A 22,336-nucleotide genomic window follows, 5' to 3' on the forward strand; every position below is an offset into this window, starting at 1 on the left:
CTTAATATGCAGCCGTAGTAGTACAGACAAGCTGGGAGTGTCGGAGGGCCTTGCAAGGTGATCATGCAGGAACGCCCCTTTCCTATGTGTCGGGCCTGTATGACTCGGTGCGTTGGGCAGTACAGCTCACGTTGAAGGGTGGTTTGATCATCGTTTATGTCGACGTTGTAAACAACGCAACGCTGCAAGTCGGAGCCTTCAACTAGATACACTTGCACAGGCACTGAGATCTCACTTGTGACTGAAATGTAACTAAGCGTTTGGACACGTTCCACCGCAGTAAGTGTCGGGAGCCACACAGCTATAGTGTTTGACTTCTTCCTTGCCGTGAAGCCCCGAAAACCTCTGGTTCCGAGACACGCGTCCAAGTTGGCCTGAATGATCCTGTTTGGTATATCGGTGAGGCTTTTGTTGGCTAGAGATTTAATCGCCACTTTATAAGATGACGATCCCGGTGTAGGTGCAACCTGGTTTTCGATAGTTAAACAGGAGCGCTTTCCTTGATAGCCACCACTTGCCGAGGACGAATTCGGTTGATTATCTTCCGAAGGACGCTTGTGAGGCGCACGGGTGCTCGTTGATACGGATGGTGGAGCCGATAGGTCCATTGAAGAGCTTGTCTCCTCAGGACGCACTGTTGGATGTGCATCTCGTCGTGTTAGCTGAGTGGCCATAGCCGTGCTCCGCCCAGAGAACAGTTCACTTACGGGCTGTTGTCCATTTTGGGAAGGCTGAATGGGCGCTGGTGCTGAAGAACCGGGAGCACCAAGCTGGACCTGAGGCCGATGGTCAGGTAGAGGTGTCGACGGCAGGGCAGGAGTTGCAGCGAGCAACTCCGGCGAAGCTGCCTCTGCCAGCGTGGCAGCGGCAGCACTAGGCCTAGCCTCCGTGCCGACCTGAGCTGCAATCATGCATGAGTAGCATGCGCCGGAGGTCTCGCAACCTGACGCGGAGAGGACGTCTGGAGCTTCCTCGGAAATAGAAGATCCACTTCTCTGGAGACAGGACAGGTTGCCATTAAAATATATCTCTCTCTCTACTCAGCCAAATTTCTTTAACTAAGTGGCAGCCTTCACGTTGTGCTATGCTCTGGCAGCTCTTGTAGTCGGCAAGTATGCAGCAGTGATTACATTTGGAAAAATTCAGAAAGCTTGTAGCTTTAAATCGTGTTGTTTGCATAATTTTTTCAAGGAGCAGGTGAGAGTAAAAGCCTTTTAAACTCATACAGTGCTCCAGAGCTTGAAAACTTTATGCGACAGACCAGTGGCCAATGCTTTTATAAGGAAGCTACATCAACAACCTCATTAGTTTTCAATAGCCAGTGAGACAGTGGAAGGAAGTGCATCACACAACTGGAGAAAGAAAGGGGTCTCTTACTTCTTGATGCCAGCCACAAGCAGACCGGCAAATGGCTGGTGCACTGTGAGGGCAAAACCATCATCTGACATCTCCATGAGTGCTCGGTCTTGAATGCGTGAACCAAGGACTTGGCCGTTGCTTGCGGTGCACACCAAGCTGCCATCGCCCACTGGTCGGCAGCGCTTTGGTGCACGGAGGGTCCCAGTTGCCACATACTGTGCCCCACCAGAGAATTAAGAAAACTGTTTGTTATACCCGTCACAAATTTTTTCAGTTAAAGTTGAGTGCTGAGCAGCTTCATTTAGACATGCAGGGTTCAAGTATCTACTCAGTATCTACTGTAATCAGGAGTAGCATGCTAGGCTTACCACCAGGCAGACATCTCCTGTTGCCATTAAAATATATCTCTCTCTCTACTCAGCCAAATTTCTTTAACTAAGTGGCAGCCTTCACGTTGTGCTATGCTCTGGCAGCTTGCATGCGGCAAGTCGGATCTAGTAATATGCCTGCAACTGAGCAAACATTACCCCATCTCATAACACACATTGGAGAGCCACCTGGGCACTGACTAAGAATGTGTATGCATTGATTTTGCACAAGGCTGCTAAAGAGAAAATTTTTGTAACTTATTTCCTCTTTCCTGGATGCACTCCATCCACTCCCTGTTTGCCAATGCAAGCTGGAGAATAGTTGCTGTGGACAACTTTGCATTTTTTCTGTGAAACTCTTGTTCACATCTGAACCACACTGCATCACATCACGCCTTTTGGAAGCACATATTAGGGGATGGTTATTTTAATGCTTTGCAAGTTCATGCAAAGCAGTTAAGGTTTGCGTCTCTCATAGCCCGAGTCGCTTTGGGACAATAAACCCCACAAAACAACCCATTTAGTTTTCTTCTTTACACAAACAAGAACTTGCAATAATCTGAACACCTGTCATAATAATGTGCAACTGTTACTATTACATGATACATTTCTATAATGTATACGCTACAAGTCACACTGAATAACTGGCTGCAAACAAACGCACCAGAGCGAATCAATGAAAGGTTTTTAAGGATTTTCATTGTGCTTGGTCAAATCACACAGGAGCATGGCACAAGTTCTGTTTCTATACTACCCAGGTGGTGAATTTCATAAATGCCACTGTAATACTGAACTAGCACAAAAGATGAAATGCTGATATGAGTTTGTTTTAGCCATTTGATAGACTTTTGCAGCCTGGATTAAAAATTGAAATCTGTAATCCCATTTACGCAAACAGGCTCAAAGCCATAATAGCAGTCTAACTAAAGTTATCAAATCTGAAAGAGCACTGAACAAGGGTTGAGGGGTAGCCTCAGTTTGCAAGCAGAGCCGACGTTTTGATAAGTGGACCTGTCTTCGTCTGGGCAGCGCCATCATCACTAGTGGGGGTTTAAATACGCTTTTGCTTCCGAAGAAAAGCCAGGGAGCAGGGAGGAAGGAGGGTGGGGGAGAAAGAAGTAGGCCAAGGAGTGAAATAATGCTTTTTCCTTGCATTCTATTACTCCTTGCCCTACATTTTTGTCCCCCACTTTCCTCCCTCCCCCCTCCTTGGCTTTTCTCCTTTGGAAGTAAAAGCGTATTTAAACCCCCACTAATGTTGATCGTGCTGCCAAGACAAAGACAAGTCCATTTGTCGAAACGGCTCAGCTTGCGAACAGAGGCTATTCCTCAATCCTTGTTCAGTGCTCTTTCATACCATGTAGCCATTTTTTTTTCTCTTGTTCTACCCTAACACTATCAAGGGAGGCTACATACCTCAGCAAGTAATAGGAAAAAGGCTGTAATGGGAAAAAGACAAGCGGCATCATTCCTCCCTTGGAAGATCGGTGCCTCATAGTGTAACAAAAAGCCTGTTACAAAAGCAATCCTGCGCTTTGTGCGTATGACTAGCGAGTGCTGGCATTGAGTCAGAACAGCATGCGTGGCTCTCTGCAAACTCTGGACTTAAAGGGCAACTCTGGCGGGTTCTATTTTTCATCATTTTGAGTTATTGACTACATTACATTCTTTGGTGTGTACTCACTCTGACACAAAAAAAATGTTTTTCGAAATTCCAAAAAGGACTATTTTTAAAAAGGAAGAGCAGCAAATTGAAACAAAAACTTGTTTCATGGCCAGAAACAATGTTCCATTAGATGAAACAGTGATGTCACATACAGGATTGGAAAAACACTTGCACGCACGTTGGATGGAGGAAACGTAGTCTAGAAATCATGACACAGTACATAAAATGTTCGTGATAGCCTAGTATGTGCCTCAAAATTTCATGATAATGCAGGGAAAGGGCAGTTTGTGACGTCAAAAGGCAGTGTTGCCTGCGGAAATTGTCTTAAGTGAGGCCACGAATACTGCGCATTTTAAAATCTATTTGCAAGAAGAGAATTAGAGTTTTTGAAGACAACAATGCTGCGTTTGGTGTTATTTTTGCCTATTTGTGAATGAATTATCGCACGGCGCCCAAATCTGGTAGAATGCGTTAGGGCGGAGAGGAAAACCAAGAGTAAAATTTTTATCAGAATATGTGGATGTTGAAAAACCTCCAGAGTTGACCTTTAATCCTGGTTAAGGCTGCTTGTGTGCCAGGAAGTTCAATCACATAGTCCATTTCACTCAACCCTTGTAGAGGTGTGCGTGTGTGCTCACCTCGGGCGGTGGCATGTCCAGGGCAGGATCCATGAAGTGTGTGGCCTCCACTTCCTTGCAGGCTTCGTCATTGACATTCACTTCTATCATGGGTGCCACAAGTGACTGCAGCATGCTCTGGATACAGGCTTGCTGAGCATCCTCCTTTACCACTTGACGCCCGGCGAAATCTAGCGTCACCTGCCGCAGAAATGTATTTCTACAATACTACTGCACTCATTTCCCCGTCAACAATAGTGCATTTAATTAAAATATAGTAAAATTATTTTCATTTGGCTTTTCATTTCAATCACTTCATGCAAGCTGTTCTTCAGTAAAAACTGCATAATTTTACCAAAATTTTAGTCACCTTCGAGTTCAAATTATCGACAGTCGGCTACTACACTCAATAAGACACGTATCTGGCACCTGTATGTGATATCGAAAAAGAGTTCAGCTAGAAGGACAAGGCCAGAGATATACCTTCTGCCGTCTTCGAGAGTCCTGCTGCTCAGCACGAAGCTCCTGTTCCTTCTTGCGAATCAACTCCCGCTGTTGTGGGGTGAGCCATTTGTTGTCAATGGAGTAGTAGTCAGCATTGTCATCTATGACACGTGTACGACGCTCCCTGCAGCGACAGACATGATCATAGTGACGCTGAGAAAGATAACCAAGAACCGGCAAATTAAGCTAAAGGTTTGGTTTGTGAGGTTTAATGTTCCAAAGCGACTCAGGCTATGAGAGATGCCGTAGTGGAGGACTCCGGAAATTTCGACCACCTGGGGTTCTTTAATGTGCACTGACATCGCACAGCACACGGGCGCCTTGCTTTTCGCCCCCATCGAAAAGCGACTTTCTTTCCATCACTGAAAGCTGAGAACATAGAAATTTACAGGGAGCTCTCTCTCATATTATTTTGAATTGCCAAAGGTTAAAAATAATTCCAGAAGCTACTACGGCACCAGAAACCAGCACGAATGAAATAATACACCACACAGAAGCATGATAAGCAAGTAAATTCTACTGTACTAGTTAGGCCCTTTCATTGCTTGACCTGTATGTTGCTCATGGCTTGTGCCTTTAATTTAAAAGTCGCAGCAGCCTTTGAGGCTACAGACACGCACAGTGAACAACACCAGTTCCTATGCATTGGTTAGTGGAACAGTGCAAACAGCAAAATTTGTGGTGTGAAGAAAACTCGAACAATAAGTACTGAGTTCAAACCAAATCCAATACCTTTTGAATAGTTTTTCAACCATGCCAAGTTAAACTAACAAAGAAATCTTTTGCGTATCATGGGTAGAAAGAAACAAAACTATTAGAGGTGTACGAATAACAAATTTTTGGTAGCAAATAAAATATGAATAATAAAAATTCAATGCAAAAAGAATGTATTTGAATAATTTCATGAATGAGTAAAGAGGGTTTAAAACATTTGCTCACAAGCCATAGCTATGAAAAGAAACAGATATTGAAAAAAATTTCACTCATCACCAGCACGATTTGTTACACAAGGCCTATCAGGAATTAGATGAGAAAGCAGGAATCATGTTTGGTTTGTGGGGTTTAACGTCCCAAAGCGACTCGGGCTATGAGAGATGCCGTAGTGAAGGACTCCGGAAATTTTTACCACCTGGGGTTCTTTAACGTGCACTGACATCGCACAGCACACGGGCGCCTTGCTTTAAGCCTTTATCGAAAAGCGGCCGCCGAGGCCGGGGCAGGAACCATGTAGTGACATCTCGTTTACAATAATTTGATAACACTTGCTGTAAGTAAAGTAAGTCTAATATCACAATTTGACTTACTGCTTAAATGTAAAGGGAGTTTAATGAATTCTGTCGTGAAGGATTGAAAGGATGATACCTCTTTAGTGAAGAAATGATGACAGCAATTGATTAATGATTAATAGCAAGGCAAGGTGCTGACAAAAATGCAAAAAGATGCCTCCCGAAACAAACTAAAGAGTAGCAAACTAGTGAAAACCATTCTTTCTACGCTTCCTTGCAATGCCTGAAGACAAAATCGTTGACTGTGGAATGCCACTCAAAACATGGCGATCCCGACACACATAGCTTCCTCAGCCCTCAACCCACATATTGGTTTTGTCAAACTGCAAGCCCCATAATAGGCCTCATCCACAAAAATGCTATTGCAAACTGCGAAGGCATGAAAATAAAACCGCATCGTTATAGCAGTTGGAATTGTCATAGTGCCCCAGCATGCGCACTGCACTGAACGCGGTGCAGTGCATGGGCTGGCTTTCGAGTACAACGCTTCTGTTGCATGTTTTGTAGCCTCAGGTGCATTTTTTTTTTTTTACAATGGGGCATAAGATTTTCAAGTTCGAATGAAAATTGAGAGTGATGTAAGCAGTCGCTGCAAACAACCACACCAGCACACACAGGCCACATCTTTGCCCCACTGCCCCATTACTATGTCCTCCACGAACTGGATTACTTCAGTGCGTGTGCATATGGCGATTGAAACGAGATGATCGGTTTCTCTTCCAGTTGTGCGTCATTATACCTTTTACACTGACTGCTTGGCAACCATACGTAAGAATGAATCTAAAACACTCCCGTCTCATCTGTCTGCGGAATCTGAAGCTGCACCTGTGTCACCCTGTTCTCCTGCACTGGATCACTGGGTACTCAGGGAATGACAGCATTGAGCCAGCTTGCCCATGAAGCTTTTATCAAGGCACCGTTGATATCATGGCCCAGGCTCTCAGAGGATGGGCCAAACTGCCTGCCACTAAAGAGTATTACAATGCCTTGAGCTAAAACCACACCCCAACACTGATTCCAGGCTTTCTGTGTGAAGGGCTCAAGTTCCTCGACAGAGACTGCTCAACACTCTTGTCACACCTGCATGGCCTAATCTGGGCAAATTTCGTTGCCATTCTTGATGTCCCAAATCCTCAGCTTTTTTTGCCAACTCTTCCACTGCCTGCTCCCCTGCCAATTTTCTTTGCAATAGGGTTTCTTTCCCACCTCCTCCCATAATGTAAGGACCTGGCTGTACTAAAGGTAAAGAACACCGCCTCCTTGTGTAGCAGGCCATCAATGCCCTCCCCTGAAAAAGTTCTCGCAATCTGCCTTTAGAGTTTGACATCACAGTCATTAAACCAGTTTACAAGCTGTGCAAGGGATCAACACTGTAATGTTCAGTCAAGTCTCATGCCTGCACAAAAAATTATGATGCCCGCATAACGCTTCAAAGATGTCTTAAGTAGTAGAGTTTACAAATATTCGTAGACATGTCGAGTATCCCTGTCACTAAAAAGCACTAAAATAATCTTCTACCCACACTGTGCGGATCATTTTGCTGTTTGTTCCAAAGAGTAATAGGATGAGGCTAGGCTTATTGTGCTAGGACGACAACATTAATTTGGCATGCCCACGTGCTTTCTGAGTAGTATTTCAGAAAGTTACCAGGAAGCTCACGTCATAAAGATGAAAAGTTTTCAATTTGGTGTACCACTCTGCAGTGGCAGATGCACTATGAGGCTTCGGTAGTGCAGCATGTAGCACTCAAAACAGAATGTCAAACCCTAAAACCTTAAAAACGTCAATCAAACAACTCACGAGGTACGGTCATATTCCAGGAGACGGTTTTTATGCTCAATGGCCTTGGCAAGGTTCTCATCAATAGGCTGGTTCATGAGTTTATTCCGGAGCTGGTGGCTCTTCTTGGAGTCGTGAGAGAGAATCTCTTTCTCCTCATTAGTGCACACCTGCGATGAAGAGAGATGGGATAGGGTGATATGGGGCTTACCTACACATGACTGGATGTCGGCCACAATGTGCAAAACTAGTGCTCAAACTGAAGTCGGCCGATTAGACTGTGGGACAACACAATGAGAGCGTTTAGAGTAGATTTTTCTTTTTTTATTCCCACTTTTATTCTGCCATTGACAAAGGGGGCAGCAGATTTAGTTAATTATAATTGGTCAACCTCACTACTACTTATTACACAGTTGTTAATGTACTACCCGATACCATTAAAATTTTTCACTTTAATCAACATGGGACGATGTTTTCCTGGCAACAAATTTTGCCGGCACTCTTTGCAGACATTTCTTGCTTTCGCACTAACAACACTGTGCAGCCTTATTATTAGGCCTTGACTATCATACTAGGGTGCCACCCTAATCATACCTTGACAGAATTTGAGCTAGATTGATGAAACACAAACAAGTTCTGGCATTTAAAAAAAAAAAAAAAAAACTTTATATTCACATGGCACACACTAAGACTCTTTATTTTTAACAATATTTAATGGTTCCCACTAAACTATATCAAAAAAAAAAAAAATAAACTTTAGTTTACATTCTTTTTTCATGCCTTAAACTCTAAGTTACTGAATTGCCTGATGTGAGTGAATCGTTCCTACAAAGACCATGCCACCATGTTGATGGCTCCAAATGTTAGCAGATTGCGAAATAGGGCATTTACATCAAATTTCATATCGTGTAGTGAGGTGACACTGTTGTAATGTGCACTGCAAATGTGATACTTCCACCTCGCCAATAAAGTTGCATACTGCCTGCACTGTATGTTGGTGCTTCCAATGCAGAAGCCGTGCATGCTTATCGCAAAATGTAAGCAATGACTGAATCTGGCCGGCTTTGTGGGAAAAATAATGTCCGAGCTCCTCACCAAATTGCCACAGGTAAAGCACGGACCCGACCCTTCTTGGCGGCAGACGATGCGGCCGCACCGGATGCAGTTGTTGACAAGTGCATGCCGGTGGGCTTGGCACTCGCACGGGTGCCGACCAGGTAGTAACACCACATCGCGTGCGCGTCCCTCCTGGCTGTAGAGATTCACGAAACGCTGTTTTCGCCGCGATGCGTTCTGCGTCATGGCAATGTGTGACCGATCCTCCTCAGGGACTGCCTGCTCCAATCCTTGGCTGTTGTCCACACTTGAGTCCAGCTGGTCCTGAGGTGGCTGCAATGTGTGTGCTTGCGATTAGCTTCCGACCCATGTGTCTGCTTCCACCAGGCCAGTCTGCATTACAAATTAAAGGGCCCACTGCGCCCCTAAATCGGGCTAACATCGGGCTGTGCTGCTTCAATGCTCATCAGCCTCAATATGCCACGCGGATCTTTGAGTTCTGACAAACACTGCACGTCAGCAAAGATTAAATTTGTTATAAGGCAGCTACACAGAAATTAAGTACGCGCTCGCTGCAAGCCAAATACATATGCCTACTATATGCAGCATTGAAAGCTGGCTTCCGCGCAAGATGGAAAACAGCTTGCCTCATTCTTTGTGTTCGGGCTCTTCTTTTTGGAAGACTTGGATTTCTGAGGCTTTGCCTGGACATAGTCTTGCTCTTCTCCCTTCTTGTACGCTTTCATGGGAGCACTGTCAGCATCTGCGTGAGGAATCAATGAACTCAGATGAATCGCAGCGAACTTTATAACTTGAACGCCCAAACTTTAAACAGCAAAATAAGCTCATTCGAGGGCAGATGAGTGATCTTAGGACTGTTCTATACTCTTACTGTAATCCATGGCAGGACGATTCGTTTCTTCAGTGGTTTCGGCTTCCGCACAACCGCCAACGTCATTCGCTGGCAATAATGCGAACACAGGACTCCGTTCAGATGTACCTGGAGTTGGCAAAGTGGACGAGGAATGCAGAGAAGCGCCCGCTAGAAGACAAGCATAAGAATCTATTCTCAAAAAGAAAGCACTAGACGAACCCAGCACGAGAACTAACGCCACCGGTAACAACAATAATCACGGCAGCAGACAATTTCATAGCCCTGCAGCAAACTTAAATTACTATGAAATCATCAGAAAATTTTGTAAATAAATACAGTAATTTAAAAACTGACATATTTTATAGGTAACAAATATAATTATAACGTTAAAATTTGATTTATGCAGAATAGTTGTTACGTCAGAAGTGTCAGAAGCGCGCGCAAAATTTCGCGCCAGTTTCTGGCACAGCGCGGCGGTATTCTGGAGCACTGGCAGTATTCTAGAGCCGGAACCGGTCCCAGTACCCACAAATAACGGGCTACTGCGTGTGCTACCATTCGAAAACCAGCGCAGCACGATAGCCATGGTTCGAACAAAGGCAGACGGCGCCAGTCGAGGTAAGTCTGAATTTTGGTGTAGATAAGGGGAGTCAGAGAAGGCAAACCCGTTGCGAAATTAAGTTAAGCCATGTTCTCCCACGCAGCTGTTGGTGCGAAGACCTTCAGGAAGACAGTGAGTACACCGCGAAGTGGTGGTTCCAGTTCCAGCTCACCGGCTTCTAAAAAGACTAAAGGAGGTATGACAATAATAAACTTTTCTCAGCTTCTTAGCTAGCGGTGCCAGTGCGCATCCTCTACGGTTGTTTGGGGTAGCTTGTGTACGTACAGCAGCCTCTTAACAGTATGCAAGTTTCTCCTTTATACTAAAAGAGGCACTGCTGTAAACAGTGTGCAGTGGTTGGCTGGTACGTCGTAGTTTATCGACAGTAGTGAAACTTAGCATTCGACCGTCATGCCGTATCTATAGCTAGCTGCGCAGTCAAGAATGCTTGGTTTTCACTTTGCGTTGTTTGGCGCTGCCAAGCGTACAGCTCGTCTAATTCTTTTAAAATGTTTACTCCAGTTTGTATATACGACGTTTTAGTAACCTCAAGTCATGTGCCGACGTTACTAGATCGTCTAACCGCGCGCCCGAATGCTAGCGTAGGTCGCCATTGTCTGCCCGTAAACGCTATTAGGGATTAGGGCACTGCCTGTTGCGTCCCTAGCGCGTCGCCTGATTTTGTTGCCTTCCTTTTTTTGGCGTTTAACTATGCCAAAAATAGCCGTAAGGTTGTTAAAATCCGTAGTCCTGCACCGTAAGTGCAAAATCTTGATGCAACAAAATATCCAGCAACAGGTCACAATTTGTGTTGGCGCCAAATTAAAGTGAGCTGAAAAGAATATATGGTGAATTTAATGAGGTTGCGTACAAATGATTGGATTCTAAATACAGCTCTATTTTATTTAAATAAGAGCTTTCGATGTAACTATGTTCAAGCCATGCTTAAACTCCCACCATTTTTATACCGCGGAGTAGCCACCCCCAAGTTAGTTAGGGAAAGAAGGGCGCAGGATCTACCTCATTTTTTCGGTGGATACTTAATTAGGTCAAGGCCATTCAGACCCAGCGATGTGAAATTTGAGGTTGCACCCAGAGTAGTATTAGACCCTTCCGCCCGTAGCTCACGCTCGCAAGGTGCGTCGAGGCACATCTAAGGTATCGTCATGGACAATATTGCAAAAAGAAAAGTCGGGGTTATGCAATGTGATGAGCAGGGGCGTCCAAGACCGTAAAAATTCTGGGCGACACAGGCCCATGCCTTGACTCAGGTTTGGATGGCCGTGTTATCGCTGGCCTTTATTCCCCGCATCAAGTGAGGGATCAGGCACGAAGTCTATCTTAGGTGGGACCAATAGTCCCATACTATGTGACCCAGTATTGCTGTTTTGCTGCAATGGACAGGTCGGGCTAATTTCTGAGGTGTTCGCAAATTATATATCGGTGAGCGAGGGCATGCGTACCACTGCGCAGCTTACTATGCAGAGAGCAGCAGGTGGTGTGGAGGAAGTGCTTCTAGGTGATTGCTAATGGCAGTAGGTTGCACACCCGAAAGTAGTGAATGGAACCTTGAGCGTTTGAATATTATGCAGGTCAACGGACATGGTTATATCAGTCGAAATAACCTGTTTGAGGTTTATTTGTTTCAGACGCGCATTATCTGGGACCTCCATTTCACAAAAATGAAGATGAATGGCTCGATTTTTAAGAATTCATGTACACTGCACACTTTCATGCTCATGGAACTGCAGCCCTATTCTTTAATAGAAGAAAGGCTGTAGCACTATTAAAGTACTTTACAACTTAGTGACAGCCAACTTTATATTTCATTTTCAAAAACCAATTTTTCCTTCTAGGCTTGAAATGGCACTATCGTTTTGTTCAGGAAGGATTTAATTAAGTGTAGTTGAAATTGGTTACTCTGTGAAACTGCCTCCAAGCACTTTGAAGAAAAAAAAAAAAGCTTTAAGTCATGTGCGCAATTTTAGACTGCTGCAATTTCATGCACCATGAACAGCAATAGGTGCTATTGCTCAGTCAGCCCCTTTGCTGTCTAGGTATTTTTTATGCTCGGTTTGAGACAGTATTGAAACACCTATGACACACCCTGGTATAGGTAAAGGGACAGCATAAATGGGATTTTTGACAGCACAAAAATAAAGTTCCAATGTCCTGCTCCACTGTGTACACCAGAGAAATCTTGTGTAGGAAACACTGCCAATCAGGTTGAGACTTCTAACCAGCCCCCTTCAGATATGGCCCAAGTAGCTAGAATAGAGCTCATAGATTCGGGGCTAGCAGCCATATCAAGCTGTTGAGAAGTTGGTTTAGCATTTTTTTGAAATTGTACGAAAGAAAAAGTCTCAAAACTAATTCACACTGGTGCACAACTGCACGACACGCCAGTGAATTTGAGCCACTGACCACGAATGAGAGACCAAATCAGACTCGTTAAAATATGACCATTAACCCTTAGGCACAATTTATTACTCTATTTGAAAATAAATATTTCTTCTTACTTTTCCAGTGTACAACGCAGCAATTTTCTTCAGTTCAGTTCAGGCGTTCAGTCGTGTCCGACTCTTCGTGACCCTATGGACCATGTCACGCCACGCTTTCCGGTCTCTCACTATCTTCTTAACATCACATAGCTTCATCTGCAATGCCTCGAGAATGCCATCTAACCATCGCGTTCGCTGCCTACCCCTTCTCCGGCGACCCTCAACCTTTCCCAACATCAAATCTTTCTCCAGCGACTCCTCTCGTCTCATCAGATGACCAAAGTAGCTGAGCTTTAACTTTAGAATTTGACCCTCCAATGAGCAGTCAGGGTTTATGGTCAACAATATCGACTGATTTGATCTTCTGGCAGTCCAAGGAACTCTCAAGAGTCTTCGCCAGCACCACAATTCAAACGCGTCAATTCTTCGGCGGTCAACCTTTTTCACAGTCCAACTCTCGCATCCATACATCACAACTGGAAAGACCATAGCACGGGTTATACGGATCTTGGTTGGCAGACTAATGTCTCTGCTCTTTACTAGGCGGTCAAGGCTAACCATTGCTCTCTTTCCCAGAAGCAGGCGTCTCCTAATTTCATGGCTGCAGTCTCCTTCCGAGGTAATCTTGGCGCCCAAGAACAGAAAGTCTGTCACAGCTTCCACTTCTTGTCCATTGATGCTCCAGGACTTGATAGGGCAAGACGCCATGATCTTCGTCTTTTTAATATTCAGTTTAAGCCCAAACTTCTCACTCTCTTCTTGTACGCGCATCAGAAGTCTCTTGAGTTCCACTTCACTTTCTGCCATTAAAGTGGTATCATCTGCATATCTAAGGTTGTTGATACGTTTTCCAGCAATCTTCACTCCAGCTGAAGACTCGTCCAGACCGGCCTTTCTCATAATGCACTCTGCATATAGGTTAAATAGGCAGGGCGACAGTATGCAGCCTTGCCTCACCCCTTTCTCAATCGGAAACAAATCAGTAAGACCATGCCCAGTTCTGACTGTGGCCTCTTGCCCTTCATAAAGGTTCCTGAGGAGACAGATGAGGTGAATTGGAACTCCCATCTCTTGGAGAGCTTGCCACAATCTGCTGTGATCTACGCAGTCAAACGCTTTCGCATAATCAATAAAGCAGAAGTAAATGGGTTTCTGGAACTCTCTTGCTTTTTCCATGATCCAGCGAAGGTTGGCAATTTGGTCTCTAGTTCCTCTGCCCTTGCGAAACCCAGCTTGCACGTCCGGAAGCTCCCGATCCACATACTGCTGCAGCCTACCTTGCAGGATTTTTAACATCACCTTGCTAGCATGCGAAATAAGCGCGATCGTGCGGTAGTTGGAACAATCTTTGGCACTGCCTTTCTTTGGAATGGGGATGTAAACTGACCTCCTCCAATCCTGTGGCCACTGCAGGGTTGTCCAAATCTTTTGACATAATGTATGCAGTGTGTTAACAGCGTCGTAGTTGAGGTTTTGAAGCAACTCAGCTGGAATACCATCAATTCCGCTAGCTTTGTTCTTAGCAAGGCTGGCTAAGGCCCATTCAACTTCACTCTTCAGGATGCCCGGCTCGAGATCAGTAATCACAACCGTCCTATGTTGGGTTTGCACATCCGGGTCCTTCTTGTACAGTTCTTCTGTGTATTCCTGCCACCTCTTCTTTATCTCTGAGGCTTCAGTGAGGTCCTTGCCTCGTTTGTCCTTTATCACGCCCAGCTTAGCACAGAAGCTTCCTTTGATATCTTTGATTGTCTTATACAGAGCTCTTGTGTTCCTTAATTGGCTGTTGTCCTCAACTGCTTGACACTGTATGTTCAGGAAGGCATTCTTATCTCTCCTTGCTATTTTCTGAAAATCCGCATTGAGAACCTTGTATCTTTCTCTTTCCCCCATACCTTTTGCCATCCTCCTTTCCTCAGCTATTTGCAAAGCCTCCTCAGATAACCAGTTTGCTTTTTTGCATTTCTTTTGCTTTGGAACTACCTTAGTAGCAACTTCTTGTATTATATCACGAACATCAGTCCACATCTCTTCGGGCTCTTTGTCTTCTAGATATAATTCTTGAAATCGATTCCTCACTTCCACAGCATATTCTAATGGAATCTGATCCAGATCATACCTGAAAGGCCTTCTAGTTTTCTGCGTTTTCCTCAATCGAAGCTTAATTTTGGCAACAAGAAGCTGATGATCGGTGCCACAATCGGCCCCAGGCCTAGTTTTTACTGCTTGTATAGCGCTTCTCCATCTCTGCCGACAAATAATATAATCGATCTGATTCCTGTACAGACCGTCCGGTGAAATCCATGTGTACAGGCGCCTCTTGTGCTGTTGAAAATGAGTATTCGCTATGGTCAGGTTGTTTTCTTGACAGAACTCTACTAGCCTCTGCCCAGCTTCATTTGGCTCACCAAGACCGAACTTGCCTGTAATTCCGGATATTACTTCACTCCCGACCTTAGCATTCCAGTCTCCTATGAGAAAAACGACGTCTGATGATGGGGTGCGGTCTAAAAGGCATTGTAGGTCCGCATAAAATCTCTCAACGTCAGCTTCTTCAGCAGCAGTGGTCGGTGCATAGACTTGGATAACTGTTATGTTGAAAGGGTGACCTTGGATCCGAAGTGAAATCATTCGGTCGTTTTTGGGGTTGTACCCTAGCACTGCTTTGCCCATTCTTCTGTTTACTATGAGAGCGACCCCATTCCTTCTCTTGGATTCGTGCCCACAATAAAAGACATAATGGTCGTCGGAGTTAAATTCTCCCATTCCGGTCCACTTGAGCTCGCTGATACCCAAGATATCAATGTTCAATCTGTCCATTTCTCGCTTGACGATATCCAGTTTACCTTGCGTCATAGATCTTACATTCCATGTTGCTATGTGATATATCTCCTTGCAACATCGGACTTTCCGGTCGCTTCCCGACACATCCACAACTGAGCGTCCTTTTGGCTTTAGCCCAGCCGCTTCATTCGTCCTGGAGCTACTAGGAATCGCCCTTTGTTCATCCCCAGTAACATGTGGGACGCCTTCCAACCTGGGGGGCTCATCTTCCGGCGCCATATCGATAATGGTATTGTGACTGGCCATAGGGTTTTCTTAAATGCACTTAAAAATTAATGGGTGGTTTAACGTCAGGCTAATCACAAATTGTTTAGTCCTAGTTTTGCATGGATTTGGTTGAACAGGCTTGCCTCAGTTGACATACGTAATGAACACTGCTCAAGTTGGTCCATCTCAAAAGAGCTGCCCTAGGTGGCAGCTCCTGCTGATTCAGCCATTGCATGTTTTGTTGCGACATCATACTACCCTCAGACAAGCCTTTCTCGAGGAGAACTGGACAGCTTTTTAGCGCAGTGAAAGCCCTGGTGCTAGCACTAGGGTGACTCTTAAACTCTGCCTAAAGGGCAAGTCTCAATAGCGGCCTGTGGCCCTTGTGATTACACATATGCATTAGTGCAGTTGTACGATAATTTAAATGAGACTGCATGACACCCTTGTTCCCAAGCCATACAAGTGTGCCTTCTGTGGCCTAGTCTACAACTTTTCGTTCGAAGAGTCATGGGCTCGATTCCGGCCTGGACATTTTTCTTTAAGCAAAATATATTTATCAAGTAAAATCTTTTAAAGAGGCATTCAATGACCTTTAACATGAATTATGTTTAATTCACTTTTGTTCCATGCGTGATATTGCTTAACTTCAGTGTTGTGTGCTGTGTAACCATCCGTCAAGAGTTTGCAAGAGTGCCGGGTCTTCTGCCAAACGGGAACGTTCCCTTTAGGTGGTCAGAATGGCTTAAATCTAATTATAATCTGCTGGGAACAACTTCACCTATATATATTGCATTACAGTAACACATTGCACAAATAATTGGAACTAATACTAAAATACCAGCGTCTATATAACAGGCACTCTAAACTGTCGGATTGTTTTGAAGATTCATTACTCAGGGAATTTAGATAACTAGCAAATACATCGAAAGAAATGGCAGATATGCTACCACAACCATTGTTTTGCAAAATATTTTCTGCCGAGTTCATTTGGTGGCTGTATTTGCAAGATGATTGATTCTAAAATTGCCTAAAACAAGCAATTAAAAGTTTGGTTTGTATGGCTTAACGTCTCAAAGAGACTCTGACTGCGAGAGACGCTGTAGTGGAGGACTGGAAACTTCGACCACCTGGGTTTTTTAACGTGCACAGACACTGCACATCACACAAAGCTAGAGCATGCACTTGAAAAGCAGAAAGTTTGCAGTGTATACAGTATGTAAAAATTGCATTGAAAGGTAACGTTACCATGGCAGTTGTGTGCAGATGCAGACTACACACACTTTGCAATATTTTTTATGAATTGTGCTTGTGTTATAATAGTAATTTAGTACATGTGATTTGATGCAGGCATCTGCAGACTCCAACGAACTGCTGTGGCTGGAATTGGATCTCAAAATCTTGTGATCTGTAGCTAAATGTCAGATCTACTAAATCATTGTGGCATCAAATGCAAAGTATGAAAAGTTGCAAAAAAGGTCCTGCTTGTAGGTTGTAAAAATCAGCTGTGTTTATTTAGGGTTACCCCAAATGATTGTGCTCTATTGGATGGCTCTGCCTTCCGTTTAGCCAACATAGAGGGCTGGAAAGTTGCTGTGCAGCTGTAATTTTGACCTGCGTATCCTTGCAGGCAGAGCCCCGATGACCGTGGCAACAATGGGGTCCCATTTAGGGACTGACTGAAAATCCCCTCCTGAATAGCAAGAATGTTCTTTTTCCTCTGATGGTTGTTTCCAATTTCAGGCAAAACCAGTGGTGGGAACTCTTACTGTCCTAGGCCCACCCCATCATGGCAGAAGGAAATTGCCAATTTTTTGGCAAAGCCAAAAGTTTCCACTGATCAGCAGGACTCCTGTGAAGGTGCATCCGGTCCAGACACTTGTGACAGCAACGAAAATGGCAGCTCATCTTCATAATTACCATTACGTGTTTCTGATACTCATATAGTGCCAATGTGTGACTGTACTCGGGCAGGTGCTGTATATATGCTTTTGCCGGTGAATTTTTGCAATAAAAGTAACCACAACAGACATGTGCAACGTTCTGCATGCTTTCAGTTTATTCTCTCACCACTCGCACAAAAAGCAGAAACGGCCTGGAAGTCAACCAAATTTATCCTTGCGAGGAAACTAAAGGACAGATGGGGTCCCCACACCCAACTTTCAAGCAAAAAAAGATTGTTCAGCACTGAAAAAATATGTATGGGGAGGTAAAAAAAAAAAAGCCAGCTTTCTGCCTACTACTTCACCCTACAGACTGATTATCACAACAGCTTGCGGTGCATGTGTGTATACAAAGTTCAGCGAAATGTTTCAGTACAAGGCTAACCATGTAGCGCAACGTGATGCATACAGCGGAGAATGAGCCCCCCAGAAAACATTTGATCTGGCTTCACTTCCGAACCACTTCTCATACCCCGAACACTCCCCTTCCCATACATCTTTGGCTTGCCACACAGACTACATAACGAGCACTACAGCGAGGAAATGACAGCAACTTCTCCCAAGGCAACCTTTTTCAAAGAAAACTGCATTGGAATCACCACATTACTCCAAGAGGGAGGGGGAGGGGGTTTAGAGGTGTGTCACAGAAGCCTTGACAATAGAACACCAGCTTTCAACCCCTTTAGCACAGTGAGGGATCGGAGAAAACTGAGCGTTAAATGTAGCATAAAGCATCCTACCAAAGCCAGGCACTTTTTTTTTTGTGCGATCCTCAGTCTCGAGAGAACACCCAGCAAATGGATTTTGAACAAAACTGCTGGCTGGAGAGCACAGCATGTGCTGAAATCAATGGCATAAAACTTGTTGAAACAGTCACATCAACACTGCCTACAGTTGGCACTGCAGTGCAATGGCTAACAGCACCTCACTACTAGGATGAAGGAGTTCTACACAGCCAGTTTTGCAAAGACTTGCTGAATGCTCTCCATCTCTCTTTGGAGGGGCTACTGTGGCTATCTGAGCTCAAGATATCACATCCACCTATAATAGTCAATTCATCTCCATTTAATAATGTCCTCGGGGAAATGAAACAATGTCATGTTAGGGCAACCCTGTGCCCCAAAAACAACTGCAGGAAAAAGAGTGAGTTCATACAAATATGCGTTCCAAGCAGCCACTAGAGCTACAGAGTCCACACAACTGCAGAAATGCGTGCACACACACCAGACACAAAAAAAAAAAAAATCCACCGGTATTGCATTGCTCCAAGCAGGAAAATAATTCTGAGATATGAAACTAAGGCCAGAAAAGGAAAAGAAAAAAAGAGGGGCTTGGAAATGTACACTAAAGCATAACACGCACATTGTGTTGCAAAAACTAGACGCAGCACTCTAGAAGAAACGAAAAGCTCGGCACACACTGTTCATCACCTATTCGATTGTGCGCAGTTTGACATGGGTGGACTCGGGCGAAATGAAGGGAGGTGAGAACAACACATGCTTGAAACACATTTACAGAAGCAAACAAGTAATGTACATATGAGAAAGCTGTGTGCATGAGATCAAAAACCATTCATTCCAGTGACAAAAGGTAAAACTAATGTGAAAACAGGAGGGAGAGGGAGGAGGAGCAAAGCAGGAAGTCTAACATGCACAGTAATCCAGCAATAGTAAGCAGCGTGTTGACAAAATGACTAAGTACCATGGCAAAAATGACGCGTCATAATGCCAAAATAAGGTAGGGAGGGAAAAACAATCTTGGAATTGCCAGTTATTTCTTAGCCTCGTCGTCAGGTGTAACAATGTTTTTCCACTGCATTACTGCAGAGGCAACAAATGGTCCGCACACAGACGACTCCTGCCGTCTCTTTGCCAAGAGTGCTGTGAGAGAGACACTAACAACTGTGCTCTTAACATGCCCAGATAAAGTAAAAGAGGAGTAAGAAAAAAAAAGCAGCAGCATCTCTTGCTCCACCTATTATTTTTCTTTATGTACAAGGCAGCACAGATAAATGTACACAGGGCACACTCCATTACAGCAGTGACATGCACAGAATCAGCAAAAAGGGGGAAACGAGGCCAGACAACAGGGGTCACGGCATCCCTGCTGGCTGCAATATTGTAATAATCAGAACATCATTCCTGCTGATAAGACCTCACTATTGGCTTCAACACTTTTCCAAGTCATCTTGCCTTTCTACCTGATTATTACAAGACAGAAAAATGAAAACCTATGTCAAACAAATCAGTAAAAATGAAAAAGACTGGTATATATATATATATATTTATATATATAGGACATTTCATCAGAGAAGAAAGAACAAACTATTCTTTACAATTTGTACACAGTTTGTGGGAACCACACACACAGACACACAAAAAGTATGGGGTGTCAGCAAGTCTCCACAGACACCCTTTCCCTAATTCCACTGCGAGCACGACCAGCAAGCTCCATCAGACATGCACAGCTTGTCTGCCCTTCCATCCTGCCCCACGTTTGTGTCCAAAACACAGTCTCTTTCTAGCTCTCTTCCCAGCTGTCTGCACATGACTGTCCAGCACTCTCCACATTTTACACCACAGTCTCGCTTGACAAAAAGGCCGAGCTGCCGCACGCCAACAACCGAGGGTCGAGACGCTGCTCAGCTTAGCTCGGCTGAAGTGGCAACATTCTACTCCCCTGCTTTTGGCACCATGCAACAGGGGCTATGCGTAGTGCATGCCCTATCGGGCATTTGCCTGGTGACGCTAGATAGTGTGGGGTGACATCTGTGGCAAAAGAAGGGGCGACAGCATTGCAACAAAAACCTAACTCGCCAGCGAGCCAAAGTTTCAGTCAAAACTGAAGAATGCAACAAAGGAGCAGAAAAAAAAAAAAAAAAAAAAAAATCAACACTGTGTAGGTCAGCAGTACTTCTTGTAATACGCCCACATTGGGAGGAGACTGGCAAACCATTCACCATGAAACTGTTGTGCAACCGGAGGTTCCAAGGCCTAGAGCAGACTGTTAAGATTTGCCACTACGGTGCGAAGCGTTCTGCCCATGGGCTCTCGCAAGTGGCAACAGTTGCGCTGCGAACAGTGCCGAGGCTTACGGGCACACCGATGAGCAGCGGTACGCACACATGCACAGGACACCTGACAGCTCATGAGAGTACTCATCCATGGTATTCAAATTGACAAGACAGATAACTCGGATAACAAGGTCTAGGGGGGAAGAAAAAAAAAAAACTTAATGTAGGAAAAGAGCTTGGGGAATGCCCACCTTCCAGCACAGGCACTGCACTAGAGACCTTACACAGTTGGGCCACCGTGATCACCTCTGGAGAAAAGAAGCCTGTCTCCTTGTTGCTTTCCAACCATGCCCTCAACTTGAAGCCACAAGGGAGTGAGGAGCAGCCACCCTCAAATGCACCACACAGTATCTGACACAGCTGTAGTGTGCACGCCTTTCAACCGACCGAGTATTGAAGGAAAGGAAGCCCCTTCCAGCAGTTCAGTTCGGGTGGTTGAGAGGAGGTGGTGGTGGTGGAGGAGCAGTGTCCCGTATAAATAGAGTCCCCCTTAGAAGGCCGAGGAAGAAATGTGTGGCGTGGTGGCTGCTGTGCCGTGTGGGGCAGCGCAGGGCACGCTCTCCTTGGAATCGGAAGGGGACGTCCACAGCAGGGTGGCCTCCTGGTCTGGGGTGGCCGAAGCCGCCAGGGCCAGTCACTTCTGGCGTCCTATCTTCTTTTTCTTTTTGAAGAAGCAGCAGCACCTGGGAGAAAGTAGAAACAGAAAATTTTTTACCTTCATGATTTTGCGAGCGGCACAACTGATGCAAAAATATTATCGAGTAAAACGCAAACGAAACACAGAGTGATGCGGCTACCCTTTGAAGTGTTTGAATATGAAAAAAAATTGAAGGCTGCAACTACAATGCATGAGACAGTCCTTACTGAAAAATCAATGCATTCATTCTAAGCAGTTTGCAATTTCTGTACAAGATTGTCTTTTCTCACGATACCACGCATGCGGACCTAAACTATGCAGCCATATGGTCTACTCGATTTGGCTGCACTTTCTCCACTAGTTCTGGCAGAATCCAAGGGGATGCCGAGATCATGCAAATGGCTTGCAGCGCTAGTTCAGCCAGTTCAGGTGCAGTGCAACACTAGTGCCGCTGGCGCTGCACGTTTGTTCCACTCGCTGCATTTGGCAACTGGCCAGTTTAGATATTTGGTGAACTCGTCCTGAACTAGGCCTGCACCTTTGCAAAAAAAAAAAAAAAAAAAAAAGGTACAGGGGCCACACTGTGCATTAGAACAATGATTACGAAGGTGCTGCACTCTATAAACTAGTGCAGTTAGTTCAGCCAAATTGAGTAAACCTATAAGTGGCGCGTTTCAGTTCAAACACACCAAACTAGGAGCAAAATTTTGTAACAGTCTTTCTTTTATTTTTGTTGCGAAAGTAACATTACGCCAGGTTTCAGCTCGTCGCATACGCCGTGGCCACGAATAACCTTGAGCAGCCGTGCCTAGCAACCGCTTCAACAACAGGCAACCAACATCACAATTTCAGTCGCGCTCCTGTAATTAGAATAGCATAGAGACAGGCAAGAAGTGCTTGACACAGTCCCAAGCGCACAAATTACACTTGAATCCACAAAGTTACAGCAGATTTCACTGTCAACTGAACAGCTTAAGGATGCGCTTCTTTCTCAGTCATCACGAAAGCGTCGAGCTGCTTG

The 22,336-nt window shown here is 44.7% G+C and overlaps 3 protein-coding genes across 4 annotated transcripts in view; 1 reads left to right on the top strand and 2 right to left on the bottom strand.

Moving 5' to 3' along the window:
• LOC146198381 (activating signal cointegrator 1) overlaps positions 1–9,764 on the bottom strand; it is a 22,543-nt gene extending 12,779 nt beyond the window's left edge. The window contains exons 1-7 of one of the 2 annotated variants that reach the window (XM_084593862.1): positions 9,528–9,764; positions 9,283–9,398; positions 8,675–8,968; positions 7,601–7,749; positions 4,494–4,638; positions 4,032–4,211; positions 1,378–1,574 (exon numbers count right to left, since the gene is read on the bottom strand). In XM_084593862.1, coding sequence (XP_084449988.1) covers positions 1,378–1,574; positions 4,032–4,211; positions 4,494–4,638; positions 7,601–7,749; positions 8,675–8,968; positions 9,283–9,398; positions 9,528–9,537 — 1,091 coding nt within the window. In that variant the 5' untranslated portion in view covers positions 9,538–9,764. Of the gene's footprint in view, positions 1–1,377; positions 1,575–4,031; positions 4,212–4,493; positions 4,639–7,600; positions 7,750–8,674; positions 8,969–9,282; positions 9,399–9,521 lie in introns of both variants that reach the window. The other variant, XM_084593861.1, reaches the window with a different exon arrangement.
• A 177-nt stretch (positions 9,765–9,941) lies between these two features.
• Positions 9,942–17,692, top strand: LOC146198382 (PCNA-associated factor-like). Its single transcript, XM_084593870.1, has 3 exons — positions 9,942–10,127; positions 10,214–10,306; positions 17,406–17,692. Exons 1-3 carry the CDS (start codon positions 10,094–10,096, stop codon positions 17,576–17,578), a joined length of 300 nt encoding a protein of 99 aa, XP_084449996.1. The 5' UTR covers positions 9,942–10,093; the 3' UTR covers positions 17,579–17,692.
• Positions 17,693–17,703: 11 nt separating this feature from the next.
• gish (casein kinase I gish) overlaps positions 17,704–22,336 on the bottom strand; it is a 49,272-nt gene continuing 44,639 nt past the window's right edge. The window contains exon 10 of the mRNA XM_084593868.1: positions 17,704–21,361. Coding sequence (XP_084449994.1) covers positions 21,313–21,361 — 49 coding nt within the window. The 3' untranslated portion in view covers positions 17,704–21,312. The remainder of the gene's footprint in view (positions 21,362–22,336) is intronic.

The sequence above is a fragment of the Amblyomma maculatum genome, chromosome 2, assembly GCF_055883805.1.
Source record: "Amblyomma maculatum isolate TAMU_Amacu chromosome 2, ASM5588380v1, whole genome shotgun sequence".
NCBI lineage: Eukaryota > Metazoa > Arthropoda > Arachnida > Ixodida > Ixodidae > Amblyomma > Amblyomma maculatum.

Coding starts and splice junctions, on each gene's coding strand:
- LOC146198382 (XM_084593870.1), top strand. CDS start 10,094: ATGGTTCGAACAAAGGCAGACGGCGCCAGTCGAG. Junction 10,128..10,213: donor GGCAGACGGCGCCAGTCGAG/GTAAGTCTGAAT, acceptor TCTCCCACGCAG/CTGTTGGTGCGAAGACCTTC. Junction 10,307..17,405: donor TTCTAAAAAGACTAAAGGAG/GTATGACAATAA, acceptor TTCCAATTTCAG/GCAAAACCAGTGGTGGGAAC.